The following is an 18,956-nucleotide window of genomic DNA, read 5'->3' as shown; positions in this document are numbered from 1 at the left end:
GAAATTTGTGAGAGTCAGGGACTCTGTAGTACCTATCTGGCTTGACTGGTGCTGTGGGCAAAGAATCACGGGTTAAACTGGATTCAGAGAACACATCATCCACAATATCTAACACAGGCGAATAGCAAGGGGCTGTGCTGAGGCAATAAAAGAAAATCTCTGAGCCTTTTCTTGGACTCAGAATAATCCTGACTCTCCCAATGGAAATGCTCCCTCATGGTATGTAAAGTTTCCCCAAAAGAGTAATCCTCAGGAGGAGAGGCTGAAGGGATAGATTCTTCAACATCAGAGTCCTCATAGGGGAGTAAAGAGTATCCCTGGTCTGAAGAGGAATCAGAAGAAATGGAAACCTAGTCAGATCATAGTCTGTAGCCTGCCTAGGCCTTTTATCAGGAGGGTGATGGGAACCCCTGACCAGAGTAATTAGGTCTTCGGCCATTTTGAGCATCTGTTTTTTTAGGCATGGATGCCTGTCTAGGTGAATGCTGTGCTTGTTTCTTTGTCTTTAATGGAGTTTTAGACTTGGTTGTTGTTTTGATGGTAAGCTGTGAAGGTCTGAAAACACCCTCAGAAGCAGATGCCTGCTCAGCGGCTCCGGACCCATCTGAGGGGTTAATTTCCGTAGGCCAAATACCTTGAGTTTCCAGAGGCCTAGAAATCTCCACGTGGGAGTCGGAGGCGGCCTGTGGCTCTGAGGTAGCGGGTGTCAGGGGCTGTGAATGCGCCTCACTGAGAACCGGCGTCTTGCCTAAAAGAGGCTTCATTGTCAGTTTTGGGCCTCGGATGTCTGTCCTTATCTTTGCGTTTTGTGTGTATTCCGGTCGTCTGTTGTTCTGACGGCATGGTATAATTGAACCTTCGGCCAAAATAATGGCTAGCAAAATCAATGCGACGTTTAATAGTGCGCTTGTTAAATCTACCACAAAACAGACAACTAGTAACGTCGTGGTCTGGGTCTAAGCATGGAATACAGTAAGAATGAAAATCCTTATGAGGTATTTGCTTCCCACAAGAAATACAATTAACTTTTACTGACATCGGTCTGAGGCAAGAAAAAGTTTCCCCAACAGGGTACTTAGCTTTATTGAAGAATTCGGTTCTGAAATTCGAATTTGAAAATCTCAGGAGTCGGCCGACAGGCACTTGCAAACTGCTTTTGCGTCGGGCACCACGCGGCAAGAAAGACTGAAGAAAATGGCGTCAGCTGCATCTTATATACCCCTGGCGCACTGACGTGAGGGAGGAAGCGAAAGCAAATGACGCTGGACCAAGACTTTGGAACTCTGGCCGACTGCGGGACCGCCTGACGGCAGGATAACCCAAGTGTAATGACTGCAGCAGTGAAACACGAACATCAGGGGGAACTGCTTACTTAGATGCCTTCAACGTAGCATCCAAGTAAGCAGGCAGAACAGGAGTAACTGCTGAAGGGGAGGGTGATTCCACTTGCAGCAGTTCAAAGTACCTTTTTTGGGTGTCTGTCATTTGGGAAGTATCCCATTTAAAATAATCCTTCATTCTTGGTGACTGTCTCACCAAAGGTAAATGTCCTTAGGGGGAAGAGTCCCCCGCCACAGATTCCTCTTCCAGAGAGTAATATTCCTGGGGGGAGGCAATCTAGGAAACATAAGAAATGGACTGCTCTGATGATGAGAAAGAAGAGTCATGTTCTGCTTCCCTGACCTGAGGGGTCATGGATGGGAGGGAAGAAGCAGAGACAGGCCTAGGGCTCAGAAGAGGCAGGGTGGAGGTGGCTGAGGATGAAGAAAATTTGAAACTCAATGGGCTAGTTATCTTTAAGATGCAACATCTGTGAAGAGGCGATCATACGATGCGAATGTCGTCTGTGGCTGAAAAGTTCTGAGAATTGTGCGTGCAGGCATCAAATTTAAGGACCCTGGTTTATGGCCCTACGTGTGACATCCCAAGCGCACTACAGCAGCCAAGCTGTAGCTTTTGTATAGAAGCCAACGTACAAGTCACCTGAGGGCAGGAAATCCCACACCTAGAACACTGCACCATAGGAACAGAAGGACATCACCATATTACATGTTAAGCAGTGAAGACAACCAAAATGTAGCTACATAAAGATGACTGACCACCTGACACAACCTTTCCCCACCACAGTGACTGCAACTTTGAATAGTCAATCTTCAAACAAAGACGGCTATGTTCCACAACAGCTATCCTATGGCATAACATCCTTGACTTTTATTTTTGCTTGAAAAATGTGATCAGGATATAGTTGCAACAATGAACAGTTATGGGCACTGTGTTACATCCCCCATAGAGTAAATGTACTACCTGTTCAAATACTAAATTAATGTGAAGAAAAATCTCAAACGTAAAACATTTTAAATTCTCCTCCTTAGATGTTAAAGGTGTCCTGTCTGTCTGATTCTCCTTGTGACCTTCCTGCTGCAGCCACAGTTCAAACTTACCTCCTTGCTAGATACCCCACGCATACTTTGTCATCAGCATTTGTTCCAACTCCTGGTATCAGTGGCTGCTGTGTCCCAATCCTGTTTTTATTCTTGCTGGAATTGAAATTACATTCTATCTTGTTCTCTGCAGTTTTCACTACAGGGGCTGCAAATTGCTTCTGGATTTACTTTTCTGCTAGTATGCCACTTTTGAACACATTTACTGACATTTGGGGAACTCTTCTTACATTTGTATATGGAAAATTGTCATTGTTTCACCACTGCATTGCTAAAACTACAGTGCCTATTAGCAGTTTTGGAAATCCTGAGGTGAAACACACTGGCGGCAGTCTTTAAACTTTTAAATTGTATTTTGTTGTCACTGTGTCGTGTCTCCAGAAATATGTTATTTACGTTAAAAAAACAATGATAGCAGTCTGGTATGATGCACTTGCACATTATAAACAGACATTTACCAGACTTCTGAGACTTTTTTAACAGCATAAGAAAAAAGTGTATACAGCAGTAGACTGATGTCTGTATGCAGACACAGAGTTCACAAGTGCACCCTCAATTACTTTGGTCAAGATTTCTGCAGAAAGGCAAAACTAAGGGTAGAGGGACAAACACTGTATGAATGAAATTCCTGATCCCTTCCTCAGACCAAGCTCTAAACATTGCCATCTGACCTCCCACTTTAGTGACCATGACCGGTGATGTAATCTACAACCAAACCCAAAGCATGGTGTCCATGTCCCATTTACGTTTTTCCTTCCCTAAGAAGTGGAAAAGGACTTTTTGGTGTTCCATGCACCCTTGCAGTTACTAATTACTTCGGCACAGCATAACTCCAGTGTTGGAAGATCTCCTTTAAAGACTTCTTATAAAGTAAGAGTAAAACTGAAGACAATGACAATGAAAGGTACGTCTCCCAAAACTGGAAAGTAGAACTGCAGCCATTATACACTGGGAAATCGTGTGCCCCAAGTACGGGAATCAAACTATGACACAAAGAAAGGCAAATTCAGCTGTCACCCGCTGCAGAGTCTTGTGTCTGTAAGGTAATGCTGAATAATCTTCTCAAAAGATAAACTATCAAATCCTTCTTGAAGCAATGCATTCACTCAGACTCCCTAGGTGTTCCTCCTCAGTGACTACAACTGATGAAAAAAAGTTATAATGAATACTGTTAACAGCAGCAACTACTTCCTAACAGTAGCTTCCAAGGTGGGTGAAACAGCACATACTCAATACTATCTGTCCAGATCATTAACTCACAAGAAACTAAAGTGGGAAACACTAATGAGCCTAAGTTTCCATACATGCAGCAGTTCAACCTGCACTTTAAAGGGAAAGGTCAGGAAAGCTCACTAATGAAAATATTAAAAGCAAGAGGGGCAAGTCCCCAAAAATACCTCACTCAATTACATCAAATACAAAACAATTACTAAGTTACAATGAACAAAGCTTGATCCGGTTCAAACAGATTCCCAACACAGACAGGAGCATTTTCCACAAAAATTATGTGAGGAACTTACCTTGCTCTCATCAACAATTTCAAATGTAACAGCAGAAAAAAGCTAAAAAAGAAAAGAAATAAAAATGACAAAAATATAGTGAAATGTCAAATACACAATTATTACAATATACTATCTTTGAGAGGATACCTTTTTTTTTTTTTTTTTTTAAAAGAGTACATCATTCTAAGCAATCAAAATTCAGTGACATTTACTGCAAGATCCCACATTTGGAGTGTTCACATCCCAGCAAACTGTCACATAAGCTGGCTACACAAGCCCACAGAACCTCTCAAGCACACTAGTTAACATTCATGCCATTAGTGAGCACCTCTGTGCAGAGCAAGAGACAATGAAGATGGAACACATTAATCAAGTTAAATACAAGAACAAAACTATCTAACGTAAAGAAATAAAATCTGTAAGAAAACATCACCATATACAAAAATTATGTACTTAATGTAATCATCTACATCTTCAGGATAATAGTGTAACCATTTCAAAAACTATTATGAATTAGAAAGTGCAGTTTTGTACCTACAATAAATGTAGATGTTAGAGTGCTAATACAGCTGCAGTCATAACAGATGGGTTTTCCTGCCGTCAGGCGGGTCCTCGGTCGGCCGAATTCCAAAGTCTAGGTCCGGCGTCGGTTGTCATCGCTTCTTCCCTGACATCAGTGCGACAGGGGTATAAAAGAACCAGCCGACGCCATTTTCTTCAGTTTTACTTGCCCCAGATGTCAGGTGCCCCCAGAAGGAAGGCAAAACATAAATTTATGTAATAAAGCAAATGCAATATAATCAAAAAACAGTAGTTGCAAGCAAATACACCATAAAAGAATACCCCAATGAGGTTGTATGAGGAGGTGTTAGCCATAAGGCCTGCCCCAAGAGGGGAAGGAGGGAGGGAAACCTGGACTGCAGCTGTATTAGCACTCGAACATCTACATTTATGGTAAGTACAAAACTGTACTATGTTCATCGTGCATACAGCTGCAGTCATAACAGATGGGTAGAATCTCAAAGCTAATAAAGGGGTGGTAGGCACTAAGTGGAACTAGGAGGAGCCAGGATGCCCTGCAAGACTGCAGTGGCAAAGCCCGCTCTAGTTTTGGAGTATAATGGTAGGTGATAGTGCTTGGAGAAAGTATGTACAGAACTCCAAGTGGCTGCTTCCAAAATATCTTTGGTAGGAACCCCCCTGAGGAAAGCTGCAGAGGTAGCTGTGGCCCTTGTGGAGTGAGATCTGATGCCTGTAGGTACAGTTTTACCATGAAAAGAGTAACAAAAGCATATGCAGTGGGCTATCCAGTTTGAGACTGTCTGTTTGGAAATAGGCTTCCCTTGAGCACCTGTAGCATAGGACACAAAGAGTTGCTCTGATTTTCTGAAAGGCTTTGTTCTGTCCAAATAATAATGGAGCTGTCTGTGAATGTCCAAGGAATGTAGTAGCCTCTCCCCTTTGTTTTGTGGATTAGGGTAAAAGGTAGGTAAAGTGGATAGCCTGATTCAAGGCTACCCTGGATACTACCTTTGGCATAAATGAAGGATTGGTTCGTAAGGAAACTCTGCCTGATGGAACATGATGACAGGCTGCACAGCCATGAGGGCTTGTAGTTCCGAAACCCTGCGTGCTGAGGTGATAGCTAGAAGGAAGGCTGTTTTCCATGACAAATATTGCAGATCTGTTGAAGCAGCTGGCTCAAAAGGAGGCAGGGTTAGTTTTTCTAGAATGAAATTGAGGTCCCAAGCAGGTACTGGTTGCTTCCTTGGGGGTTTTACATTCTTAGCCCCTCTGAGGAACTGTCTTAAGAGAGGGTGAGAGAATTAAGGAGGATCAGTGTTGTACTCTGCAGAAATGGCTGAGGCATGGATTTTGATGGAGAAGAATTAAAGTCCACTGCTTAGCAGCTCGGCTAGGTACTGTAGTATTTGAGGTAAATTCAGTATTCCAGGATTCTGACCCTTTTTCTGATTCCAGGCACAAAACCGTTTCCATTTTGCGGTGTAGGCTTTTCTAGTAGAAGGCCTTCTGGCCTCCAAAATGACATCCTGCACCTCCTTGGAGAGTAGGGTCTGCTGTGAGATTAAAGAATCCTCCATGCGGCTAGATTGAGTGTTTTCAGCTGACTGTGAAGAGTTATGAAGTTGTGCTGAGTCAGTAGAAGAGGCATTAGAGGCAGGATCCATGGTGGGGAATGCGTCAGGCTCCTCAGGAGTGGGTACCAGTGTTGTCTTGGCCAGTCTGGAGCAATGAGAATCATCTTTGGTCTGTCTGCTCTGGCTTTTAATAGAACTTTGGCCAGCAGTGGAAGAGGTGGAGAGGCATAAACCGTCATTGTTGTCCAACTGAAAGAGTGCGTCCACTTTCCAGGCCTGTGGATGAAAGGTCCTTGAGCAGAACTTTGTCAATTGGTAATTTCTGTGGGTGGCAAACAGATCTATGTCTGGCCTTCCCCACACTTGAATTATCATTGTAAAAACTTGAGGATCGTGTGGATCTGTCATATTTCTGCTCAGGTTGTCTGCCAGTGTGTTTTCCTTCCATGGCAGGAATTGTGCTTGAAGTTGGATTTGCAATTCCAGAGCCGTGTTCCAAAGGGACATGGCTAGTCTGCACAGGGGGTATGAATGAGTTCCTCTCTGTTTGTTTATGTACCACATCACTGTGGTGTTGTCTGTTCTTATCAATAGCTGGCCTGGATGCAGTAGGTCTTTGAAAGCCATAAATAGAAGTTATGTCCTTACCATAACGTTCCATGTGGAGTGTTCATCTCGCCTTTGTTCTTACCCATGGGTTCGGAGCCGATCCTCGGCTCCGTGCCGGCCGCTTGCAAGCTCTGCATCGAGAAGAAGCTCGAGACAATCTAATACCCACAATCCCCCTCTGCCTTTACCTCAGATCTAGTTTGCAAGCAAACCAGTCTCTAGAGAGAGCACATTCATGCTAACATCACATATGCACAGAACTAAGAGTCTATATATAACTATATATAAAAAGACACATAGACATATATATATATATGCCAACTATGTACACAACATCTGCAAAGCAGAAGCACAATGCTCCCAGCCAGGCATCAAAAGAACGTTCTTCTTAAGGGCGGGAGGGTGGGGATGCAAGAACAAAGGCGAGATGAACACTCCACATGGAACGTTATGGTAAGGACATAACTTCTATATGTGATAGTGTTCAATCTCGCCGTTTGTTCTTACACATGGGTAGCGTCCCTAGCTCCTTGTTCCTGAGGAACTCACGGAAGGACGTTCTTGAGCACAGTGGAACCAAAGGTTGCCCTGTCCCTAGAAGCCTTGTCTACCTTATAATGAGAAATGAATGTATGTGGCTTAGACCAAGTAGCAGCCGCACAAATAGCGTCTAGTGGTAGGCGGGCTGCATGAGCCAGAGATGTAGACACTGACCTTGTGGAATGTCCTTTGGGTTTGTGTAAGAGAGTTAGATTTGAGGAATCATAGACATAGATTATACAATCCGTTAACCACTTAGAAAGAGTTCTTTTGGTAACCGCTAGTCCTTTCCTGCTATCAGCAAAGGCCACAAAAAGTTGATCAGTTTTTCTGTGATCTTTTGTTCTATCCAAGTAAAATCTTACTTGTCTGTGAACATCTAATTTGTGCAACATATACTCCATTTTGTTGGAGTGATTTTTGAAGAAGGTGGGTAATTCAATGGACTGATTAATATTGTTAATAGAACACACTTTAGGGAGGAAGGATGAATTTGTTCGAAGAGAAACTCTGTCAGAGTGAAAGATCAAATAAGGGTGCTTGATTGAGAGAGCCTGAATTTCAGATACTCGCCTAGCGGAAGTAATGGCTACCAAAAAGAGAGTCTTCCAGGACAAAAATTTTAATGGGCAAGAGGAGGCTGGTTCAAAGGGGGGCAACATTAATTTAGATAACAACAAGTTTAGACTCCAAGGTGACGAGGAGATCTGACTGGTGGTCTAATATGAAAACCCCTTTTAAAAGGCTTTACAAAGTCTGTGGGCCATAACAGGAGCCCCACATTCTTCCACATGGAAATTTGAAATGGCAGCCAATTGAACTCTTAGTGTAGCAGGAGAAGCACCCTGATGGAATAAGTCTGTTAAAAACTCTAATATTTTATTCAAAGGAGCTATAAAAGGATCCACTTGCTGTGTATTCGCCCAGCATACAAATCGCTTCCATTTACTAGAATATGTTTTAGTAGTGGAAGCTTTATGAGAAGCCACCAATATATTCCGAACTGCTGGCGAAAAAGATCAGACCTGGCTAAGTTGGAAATTGGAGCAACCAAGCTGCTAGATGGAGGGACCGGAGCGCGGGATGGGGAGCCCCTGACGAGTGAGTCAATAGATCTGGCTCTGGGTCCAGAATCCAGGGTCCCCGAATGCAGTGTGTCTTCAGGAAGGGAAACCAAATTTGACGAGGCCAGAATGGGGCAATGATTATTGTCCTGTGTAGGTTTCTGGCTTTCTGGAGAAACTTTGATATCAGGGGGAATGGAGGAAATGCGTACAGGAGTCCCGGGGGCCAATCGTGAATCAGTGCGTCCCTGGGGACTTCCCCTGGAGGGGGTAATAGGGCAAAGTAGCTCCTGCATTTGGCGTTCATTGGAGACGCAAACAGATCGCAGGAAGGCTGGCCCCACGCAAAAATCCTTTTCGCCACTGACTGTTTTAGGGACCACTCGTGCGGTAACAGAATTGCTCTGCTCAGCCTGTCGGCTATGACGTTGGATGACCCCGGGATGTGCGTTGCTATTAGAAAGCGACCCGTGGACTCCCCCACTGCCAGATTCTCATAGCCTCTCTGCATAGCTGATAGACTTGGTTCCCCCTTGCTTGTTTATGTACCAGACTACTGACATGTTGTCCGTCTGAACTGCAATAGTTCCCAGAGGAAGAAGGGGAGCAAAGTGTTGCAATGCTAGAAACACTGCCCTCAACTCTAGAACATTGATGTGCAGATTGTACTCCAAATTGGTCCATTCGCCTTGGACTGTCTGTCCCTGAAAGATGCCCCCCCACCCTATCAGGGAAGCGTCCGTGGTCACCGTAACTGTAGGCGTGGGTAGCACAAATGGTCTCCCCTTGGAAAGGTTGCACGTTTGAAGCCACCAGTTTAGATGTGATTTGCATGTGTTCGTTATAAGAATCTCGTGTGTCAGAGGTAGTTGTTGGAACGACCATTGTGCAAACAGTAGCCATTGTAGGACTCTCATGTGCAGTCTTCCCAAGGGTATTGCAATAAGTGAAGCTGACATGAGTCCCAAAACCTTCAGTACCAGTTTTGCTGGGGATTTCCTGGACAAAAGTAGAAGACGTATGTGAGTCTGAAGTGATAGTATCCTTTCTGGGGGAAGCCTTAGAATTAACTGACGTGTGTTTAATTCTGCTCCTATGAACAAGATACTTTGTGATGGCTGAAGCAAGGATTTTCCGAAGTTTACGGAAATTCCTAGGTGAACACACAGTTGAAGAGTAAAGTCTCTGGCCTGTAATAATTGATGCTGGGTGGTGGCAGAAAGGAGCCAGTCGTCCAGATACGGAAACACCTGGAATCCTTGGCGTCTCAAGTGAGACGCTACCACTGCCATGCATTTGGTGAAGACCCTGGGGGCTGAGGTCAGACCAAAGGGCAGGGCTCGAAATTGAAAGTGACTGGCCCCCAGCCGGAAGCGCAAATGATCTCTGGATGCCCTGGCCATTTTGATGTGGTAGTATGCATCTTCTAGATCTATTGAGCACATCCAGTCGTCCTTCTGTAAGAATGGAAGGATCGATTGAAGCGTGACCATTCGGAACTTTTCTTTCCTGACGAAGGTATTGAGGTAGCTTAGGTCCAGGATGGGCCTCCAGTCCCCTGTTTTCTTTGGAACTAAAAAGAACCTTGAGTAAGTCCCGAATCCTTGCTGGTCCGCTGGGACTGGTTGGATGACTCTTTTTTCTAGCAGCTTTGAAATTTCTATAGCTGCTGGCTCGCAGATGGGGCGGTACATCTGGGAGTCTTTTCTTTGGGATGGGATGGGATAGAAAGGGTATGTTGTAACCTCTGGTAACCACGCTTTTTACCCACTTGTCTGTAGTTATATTTTGCCAGGCCTGAGGGTATAAAGCTAGCGACCCCGACTGCCTCCAGAGCAGGACAGTCGGGCCTCCTCTCAGGAGTGCTGGAAAGGTTTACCAGGGAATGTATCCCTGTCACCTTGATGTTGGACCCCTCTGCCGCCAGGGCGGCATCTTCCACCTCTGCCCCTCCTCTGCCTCTAGAGGGGCATCTCCTGTGTGCCTGGGAAAGATTCTTGGGGTTTTCGAAACCACATTTTTCCACCACGTTGCCCTTTGGGGTACGGTCTGGTTGGGGTGGAAAAACGTACTCAGACAGCAGACAGAGTCTTTCCCTCCTGTTCACACCGGGTAAGGGTCTCCTTTACTTTGGGGCCAAAGAGAGTGGCACCGTCAAATGGGGCGTTAGTAAAGGAAGACTTGAAGGCTTCCGCAAAGGAACATAAGCGCATCCAGGATTGTCTGCGAAGAGCAATCGCTGAAGCTGCTGCCCTACTCGAACCTTCGCCGCGAGGAAATCAGCCTCATGGACGAGTTCACAATGGATGTAAGGGTATTAAGTTGCGCTGTCACTTTCTCTGAGACAGCAGCATCTGTAGTACCCTGGAGGGTATCTCCCAACTCTTTGACTAGATCCTCTGTAGACGTGTAAAATGGGTCAAATAGTTCAGGGATCGCATGGAAAAAGCCGCTGAACTAAAAATGCGCTTCCCGTACCTATCCATCGTCCTAGAATCTTTATTAGGGGGATGGACAGATGAGGAAGACTCCGACATCTCCTTTTTCGTGGCCACTGCCACCACCATAGCGTCCACTGGAACTCCTTTTGTTAAGTAGGTCTTGTCCTGAGGTGCCGTGATGTATTTATTGGGTTTCCTTGGGACTGGTTCCACTGTGTCAGGAGCCTCCCACGCCCTTCGAGCAATTAGTTCCATTAATTCGAAGGGTGGAGTGACCCAGGAGGAAGAAGGGTGAGCACTAAATGCCTTCAGCAAAACTGACTCATCCTCAGAAGGGGGAAGGGACTGCCAGTCACCTCTCTGTTTCAGGATCTCCAATATGTCCGAAAAAGAGACACCTTCTGAAGGTGACTTAGGGGACCCTTCTGACTCATCTAAGTCAGTATCAGATGTCAAGGATTCTTGTGGAGAATCCAAGTGTCTCCTCTTACACAATCTTTTCCTAGGGACTTCTTCGTGGGGAGCATCCGAAGAAGCCTCCGAGGAAGAGGGGGCACCCTCCAGGGGTGGCTGAGACACTGGTGCCCGACGCTTGGATGTGGCCGTGGGTGCAGAGGAGGATAACGGCCCTTTATGGGGAGGAGAGGTTGCTTCCACTGATGTGGTTGTCTGGGTAGACAACACCTTCCTCATTAGGTCGAACGCCCCCGGGTCCCGCATCGAAGAATCCCACGGTTCCGAAGAAATGGGAAGAATCCCCGAAACAGGCACCGAAGTCATCGACCCCGAGGACGGAGCCGAATCGATCCGCGCCGAGGCCCCGAGGGGAAGAGTCGGAACCGAACGCCGGTCCGACTCTCGGCCCCAGAACCAAGGACAGATCGTCGGCTCCGAAACTCCGGTATCGGGTCCGACGGAGTCGAGGTGAGAGGAACAGACCGAGAAAAAGACGGTTCTGGACCCGAGGGCTCCACAATCAGAAGATCAACCTCTTCCGGCTCCAAAGACTGAACAGGTCTCGGAGGAGGAATGGATGGAGACACTGGGAGGCCTTCAAGTTTCGACACCAACTGGGTGGAAACCGAAATAAGTTTGGACAGGGCCGAATGCTCCAGTAACTTCTGCACCACACGATCCACATCGATATCGGAGAGTTTGGAAGAAGAACGGGTCAAAGGAACCGAAGACTGAGCCGACCTCAATAAGGTGGAAGGAGGGAGCTCCATCACCGGTTCCAAGACTCGAGGCTCAGGAACCGATACCAGTTGAACACTCGGCCCCGAAATCTGTGGAACCGGTGATCTAACTTTTGCTGAAGAGCTCGGAGCCGATGACTTGGGCTCCGACGTCTTCGATTCCTTAGAGGATTTCGATGCCTGGTCAGAAGCATCCAGAGCCTCCTGAAAAGAAGGTTTTAATAAACCTCTGTCCATGAGCTTCCTGCGCCTATCTGTCATGACCCTCCCACTAAAAGAGTGACAGATAGAACAGTCCTCTTGCAAGTGGAGAGGGCCAAGGCAGTAGACGCAGGAACTATGGTTGTCAGTCACTGACATTTTCTGGCCACACTGACAACGCTTAAATCCTGATTTTACCTTATCAGACATTATACAAGAAAAAGACAAGTCCAGTATTATAGTCAAATCCGAAAAATTAGTGTCAAATCCGATTTAAATGTCGAATCTGGTTTAAATCTAAAAAGGGTTGGTAGGCCCCGAAAAACTCTAACCGATTAATAAGATTAACGGTACCGAGAATTTAACCCACTCAACACACAAACACTCAGTATATCAAGTTATCCTTATCAAAGAACAAAAATATCCAATAAAATATAACAAAATAAGTTATATCTTAACTTTAGACGCTCGAGCTAGCTCCCAGCGATGCGAACGCAGCAGCGGCAAACTAGATCTGGGGTAAAGGCAGAGGGGGATTGTGGGTATTAGATTGTCTCGAGCTTCTTCTCGATGCAGAGCTTGCAAGCGGCCGGCACGGAGCCGAGGATCGGCTCCGAACCCATGTGTAAGAACAAACGGCGAGATTGATCACTATCACATTAGCATTTATTACTGCTAGCATTTCCTTTTGATTGATGTGTAGGTGCTTTTCTTTTTGTGACCATTTGCCCTGAATGCACCGATCTGTCATGTGCGCCCCCCAGGCATAGTCAGAGGCGTCTGTTGTGATGGCTTGATTTGCTTGAGGCTTGCAGAATGGGAGACCTATGTTTCTTTGGCATGCTTGAGCCCACCACAGAAATTCCTTTTGAAGACATGGAATCAGTGGTATGATTGTTTCCAAACTGTGGCTGTGTTGAGACCGTAAGATTTTAGGTACCATTGAAGTTTCCTCATATGCAGCTTTGCACATGGGATTAGCAGGATGCAAGATGCCATGAATCCCAGAGCCTGCAGGATTTTCCTTGCAGTCAGCCTGGTGAAGGTTGCCAGTTTTCTGAAGTATTGAGTTAACTGCCCTTGTTTCTCTGGCGTGAGGTAGGCCATCTGGGTGTTTGTATCCAAGCTGGCACCCAGGAAAATTATTGTTTGAGGGTATCAGTTTTGATTTCTTTTTGTTGACTGTGTATCCCAGAGATTTCAACAACATTATTACAAACGCCAGGTGTTTCAGAAGAGTGTGTTTGCTGTCTGCTTGGATCAGGCAGTCGTCCAGATATGGGTATATTTGTATCCCTTGAAGTCTGCAGAAGGCAATTACTGATGCCAGGCATTTCGTGAACACTCTGGGCACAGTAGACAAGCCAAAGGGCAATGCAGAGAATTGATAATGGGATGAACCTGCAAGAAATCTGAGGTATCTTCTGCAATCTTGTCTGATTAGGACATGCAGGTATGCCTCCTTGAGGTCCCATGTTACCAGCCAAGACTCCTTGCCCAGCATGGGAAGAAGCTGCTGTAATGTGAGCATCTTGAACTTTGGTACGAGTAAATATGTGTTTAGGATGGATAGGTCCAAAATAGGTCTCCAATCTTTGCCCTTCCTTGGTACCAGGAATAGTCTGGAATAAAAACCTTGACCCTGTTCTTGTGCAGGTACCTCTTGAATAGCTTTCATGTCCATGAGATCTGAAATTTGTTTTTGTGCCTCTGCCCTTTGATTGTGTGGCAGGTTTGGCATGCCTCATTTTTGGAAGGGTGTGAAAGTGGAATCTGTAGCCTCTGTCTATAATGTCCAGGATCCATTTGTCTTTTGTGACAATATGCCATTTTTTCGAAAATAATGCCAGTTTTCTGCCTAAAAGTGCTGCCATTTGAGCCTTGCTTGGCATGCAAAGGGGAAAGTCATTGGGTCTGCTTTCTGAATGGCTGTGAACTAACCTCACCCCCTCTTGGCGTAGGTGTTTGCCATTGTCTGCCTCTAAATGATCCTTGAGATTGCCCTCTACCTCTCGGGTGCCTGTATCTACCTCTTTGAGGTCTGTCCGTGGCTGGAAAGGACCAATTTTTTGAAGGCCAATTTCTACTGAAACGTGGCGGTTGTACCTGTAGGAAATCTTTCACGGTTTGCATTGATTTTGCCTCTTCCTCCATTTTCTTTAATACCTCCTCAGCTTTAACACCAAACAATACATCTTTTTGAAGAGGTGCATCTAGTAATTTAGCTTTGGCATGATCTGGTAAGGTTTGCTCTTTGAGCCAAGCATGTCTACGTATGACTGATCCTGTAACAGCAGCTCTACAAGAGGCCTCTAAAACATCAAAACCACATTGCAAGGTATGTTTACCCACTTGCTCTGCACTATGCAATAAATCCTGCAACTCCTTCAAGTCTGGTTGTTTAGGTTTTGACATTTTGCTTTTCAACTGAGAACAAAAACTGTTGATACTTTAACATATGGAACTGACAGTTTAATGCCCTCATGGTTAAAGTGGCCGAGGTGTAAACCTTTTTCCCCTACCTTTCTAAAGCTCTGGAATCTCTCTCTGAAGGTAATGGATTTTTGGCAGCGGAGGCCTTAATTCCCTTGGGACCCTGTGAAATAGTTTCTGGGTCAGCCGCATGGCTTTTGTATAGGAATTGGTGTGAATCAGGAACCCGGTAATACCTGTCAGGCTTGACTGGAGCTGGAGGTAAAGAATCTGAGTTAAAGCTGGCCTCTGAATACACATCATCTAGTATGTCTAAGACAGGAGGTATAGCCAGAGGCCTGTGCTGAGGGAGCAAGAGGAAATCCCTGAGCCTTTTCTTGGAGTCTGAGTACTCTTGGCCTTCCCAGTGGAAGTGTTCCCTCAAGGTATGCAAGGTTTCCCTAAAAGAGTAATCCTCGGGGGGGGGGGGGACAGAGGGAATGGACTCCTCTGCATCAGAATCTTCGAAAGGGGAGTAAGACTGTTCCTGGTCCTCAGAATGTTCTGAAGTAATGGAGGCCTGGTCCGAGGAAGGGCATTCTTCCTCCACTCTGGGCCTTTTGTCAGAGGGGGGTTGAGAACCCCTGATAAGAGTAATCAAATCCTCAGCCATTTTGAGCATCTGCTTTTTAGGCATGGGGCCTTGAGAGGGGCCCTGTGGAGCTTGTCATTTGGAATGCATGGCTGCTTTAGATTTAGTGTAAGCCTTAATGGAAAAAGAAGGCGGCCTGAAGACACCTTGAGAGGTGGCAGGCCTGTATGAACTCTGAGTTTCCCCGCCAAGAGTGGCTTCGTTATCTGTAGTCGGGGTGTGGGCTGAAGAGCCTGTGACCTCGGGCACAGAAGACACCGCTAATTAAGTGTCATCGGTAGTCAGGGGCTGCGTAGGCGCCTCGCTGAGAACCGGAGTACATGTAGTCGGCTTTAGCGTGGTGTCGGTAGAAGTCGCAGACCTCGTATGTCGGTCCTTATCTTTACGTCGTTTACTCAAAATTGGAGTCTGCGTATCCGACATGTTGTAATTAAACTTTTTGCCAAAATAGTGTTGGGCGAACTCCGCCCAATGCTTAATAGTGCGTCTGTTGAATGTAGCACAAAAACGACAGGCCGAGACGTCGTGGTCTGGGCCTAAGCAAGGTATACAGAGGGAATGGAAATACTTATGCGGCATTTGCTTCCCACATGAAATGCAATTATTAAATTTGGCTGACATCGGTCTGAGGCAAGAAAAGTTTCCCCAACAGGGTACTTAGCTTTCAAGAAGTCTTCGGTTGAAAAATATTCGTAATCTCAGGAGCTGGCCGACCGGCACTTGCAAACTGCTTTGGGCACCGCGCGGCAAGAAAGACTGAAGAAAATGGCGTCGGCTGGTTCTTTTATACCCCTGTCGCACTGACGTCAGGAAAGAAGCGACGACAACTGACACCGGACCTAGACTTTGGAATTCGGCCGACCGAGGACCCACCTGACGGCAGGAAAACCCATCTGTTATGACTGCAGCTGTATGCACGATGAAAATATCAAAGGTATTACTTTGTAGGGTACACATTTTTCCACACTATCTCCATCCCTGTACACACAAAGCTCTGTGCTCCTCCCTCAATATACCCATTATAAACCTAAAAAGCTTGTTTATGCTTTTGCTGGCTTTATATTTTTACTGTTTTCTCTTTTAGATGTACACCCAGGGCCAAGTCTGGAAAATGGTACACAAAAACTGGCAGTCTACCATTTGATAGCTGCATAAATAAAATGAATCACACTAAGACATTTAAATATAACAATGCTCCCTTCCAAACCATGTCTGCCTAAGGCCGAAAACAACTGTGAGCACACTGAAAAGATGATGGACCACAATTACACAAATAATGCAGTAGTAATCACTACAAATAGGAACAAGTCACATGTTCTGCTTATGTAAGGGTGAAGTACAACTGTATCCTAGACAAAAAGGGGATGCTGGCTGGTGCCATCTTAATTTTTTTTTTGTCAGCATAAACTTCACGGAGGCCATACCTCGAGTATGGATGAGATGACTGAATATATCCCTGGACACCAACTGTATTTACTGTTGGATGAAAAAGCTTAAGCCAAAACCAATCCTGTACAAGGACAGATGCGTTTCTGATCTACTCAATATTTGCCCTCAGGTTCCAAGATGGATGAAAAAACAAATAATTTGAGTTACCCTCGTGATGTCCTAAAATGAAGTGCTAGGCCTTAGTGAGAAGGAAAGAAAATTTTCCTACAGAGAAAGTGGTTAATAGATGCTAATCTTCTGGAGTATGTGAAAGATAAAAGGCCTTTGACTTTCTTGGCTAAAATTGCTGGAGTTGAGTAATATGTCAGAAGTCTGCAAATTTTAGGTCCCACGTTAGTACAGGGATACTTTCTGCTGGAGCCAAATAATATCCTTCAGGAACTGTTTCACAGAATGATGATGAGATAAGGTGGTATCTGCATCTTAAAAAGCATCCCTTTAAATCTCTACCTGCTCAAGGGAAGTGAGCAGAAGCATGTTCATAACTGCTTGATACGGCAGGAAGAGTTCCTCCATTAAACATGACTATGGAAACCAGACTTCTACAAGGAAGGCTTTATATCCTGAACACCGTCTCTTCAAAGGAGTGTTTTCTGAGATGTCGAAAAGAAGCATCTCAAACTCCTGATGTCAAACTACCCATGTTCCTCCTGTTTACCACTCCTAAGCTTCAACGGAATGACAAAGATGAAAACTAGATTCTCAAGACAAAGCTCAGACTGTAGCTGGAGGTTCATCATTCTAAAAATGGTACATACAGTGTAGTTTCGTCTTGGTTCTCAGCTCATATGCTAGCAGCTACCTCTTGCACACTTCCAAACAAATCACACTGAGGCTAGCAAAAATGTTAGACATTACCATCGAATGAAAAACAGACTCAGTGGCTGAAGCACACACAGGCCTATGGGACACCTTTAAAGCATTTTAAAAGGTTCGAGAGATAGCCTAACCTATACCAGAAGCGGAGAACCAGACACCCTAGCTGAATTGGGGTCCTGGTGTGTGGCAAAACAATAGTGAGAGACTCTTCTACATTAGTAGGTACGACTTCCTTGCACTTGGCTTCCCAGCTTTCCTTATTATATGAAGCATATGCACTGACAATGTGCCTGGATGGAAAGAGTTAAATCACCCATGCTTTCAGCTTTAGAGTTCTTAGGCTGGAGTGCAGCAAACATTCCCTTCTTGACAAGAGGTCCACCAACAAATGTAAAAGTACTGGCAGTGCTGCCTGTGCCAAAAGGGACTAAAGCATTTTAGGCCTCTCTTACTTTATCTTTACCAATACCCTGGACTTCAGGAATACTACATGGTTAAGCAAAGAAACAGACCTGCTTATGGAATGGAGAAAGCATCCAATTTTCAGGCTCCAAGACATGATCTGCTGCAAAACTTGAGTAGTGTGTTTTCTGAAGCAGCACAGATTCATAACCCAGTGGCTCCCTTCACTCTGGAATAAAATCCCAGTCCAGGTTAGGCAGAGTCCCTCATTGACTCTCTTCAAGAGGAATCTTGATGAGTGGATGGGAGAGCGTAGGTTTACCCCGGGTATCACTTCTGTGTCACTGTTAGAGGCACAGTATACTTACCTCGAAAAAGGGCATAGCAAAATTCATTTAAAATGGGTGGCGAAAGCCAAACACACTCTGGCTAGGCTTATAAATGCCCTAGGGCAGATAGCCTAGTATGAACCTATGAACAACCAAACTATGGGACAGATCCAATACATACCTGTTTAGCATCAATTTTTAAGAGTTTGACTAGGACTTGCTTAGACAGCTAAAACAATTTGTCTGGAATGGAACACAAAACACCATTAGACACATTCCAGACTTTCAGTCTACTTCAAGCTTGCACGGTTACGTCTTCTATGTATGCAGCTGTGTGTGTCCCTCCTTTGCTGACCGATCACTTCACTGTGGTGTTGTCTAGGAGGATATGCAGGATGCCCCTTTTCTAAAGCTATCTTAATGTTACCAATAAAGCTATTAATTTTTATTTTAAACTTCCAACACACTTGTCTGATGGCTCCAATGCCTTAAGCTAATCAGTCCATTACTTTCATCGAGGATGAGAACCATGCATCCCTAGGCTAAGTGACCATACTATGACCCATTCATTCCTGCCCAGGGTGCTCCATCCACTTATTCTTTCTACCTACAGCTAGAGTCAGATCAAGGAGCGGACCAGCTTCCAGGTCCAATGGGGCAAACCTATCCCTCCTGCAGTGGAGTAATCTCCTTTACATTTGTGCTTTTTCCCCTGTACTGCCCTCAGCCAGACAGGTCTTCAAAATCACTCTCCTTGTGGCTGCTACCCTATATGTTGTATACAGTGCTTCACAGCCACA

General features: G+C 45.2%; 1 protein-coding gene across 2 annotated transcripts in view; it reads right to left on the bottom strand.

The window, feature by feature from the left end:
* Window positions 1-18,956, bottom strand: part of XPO5 (exportin 5) — a 2,857,558-nt gene that overhangs the window by 1,748,025 nt on the left and 1,090,577 nt on the right. For both annotated transcript variants that reach the window (XM_044060355.1, XM_044060360.1), the window contains exon 15: window positions 3,962-4,003. In XM_044060355.1, coding sequence (XP_043916290.1) covers window positions 3,962-4,003 — 42 coding nt within the window. The remainder of the gene's footprint in view (window positions 1-3,961; window positions 4,004-18,956) is intronic.

Source organism: Protopterus annectens, chromosome 1.part0 (genome assembly GCF_019279795.1).
Source record: "Protopterus annectens isolate FY-2018-M chromosome 1.part0, PAN1.0, whole genome shotgun sequence".
Taxonomy (NCBI): domain Eukaryota; kingdom Metazoa; phylum Chordata; order Ceratodontiformes; family Protopteridae; genus Protopterus; species Protopterus annectens.
This window is presented reverse-complemented; position numbering and strand designations above follow the sequence as displayed.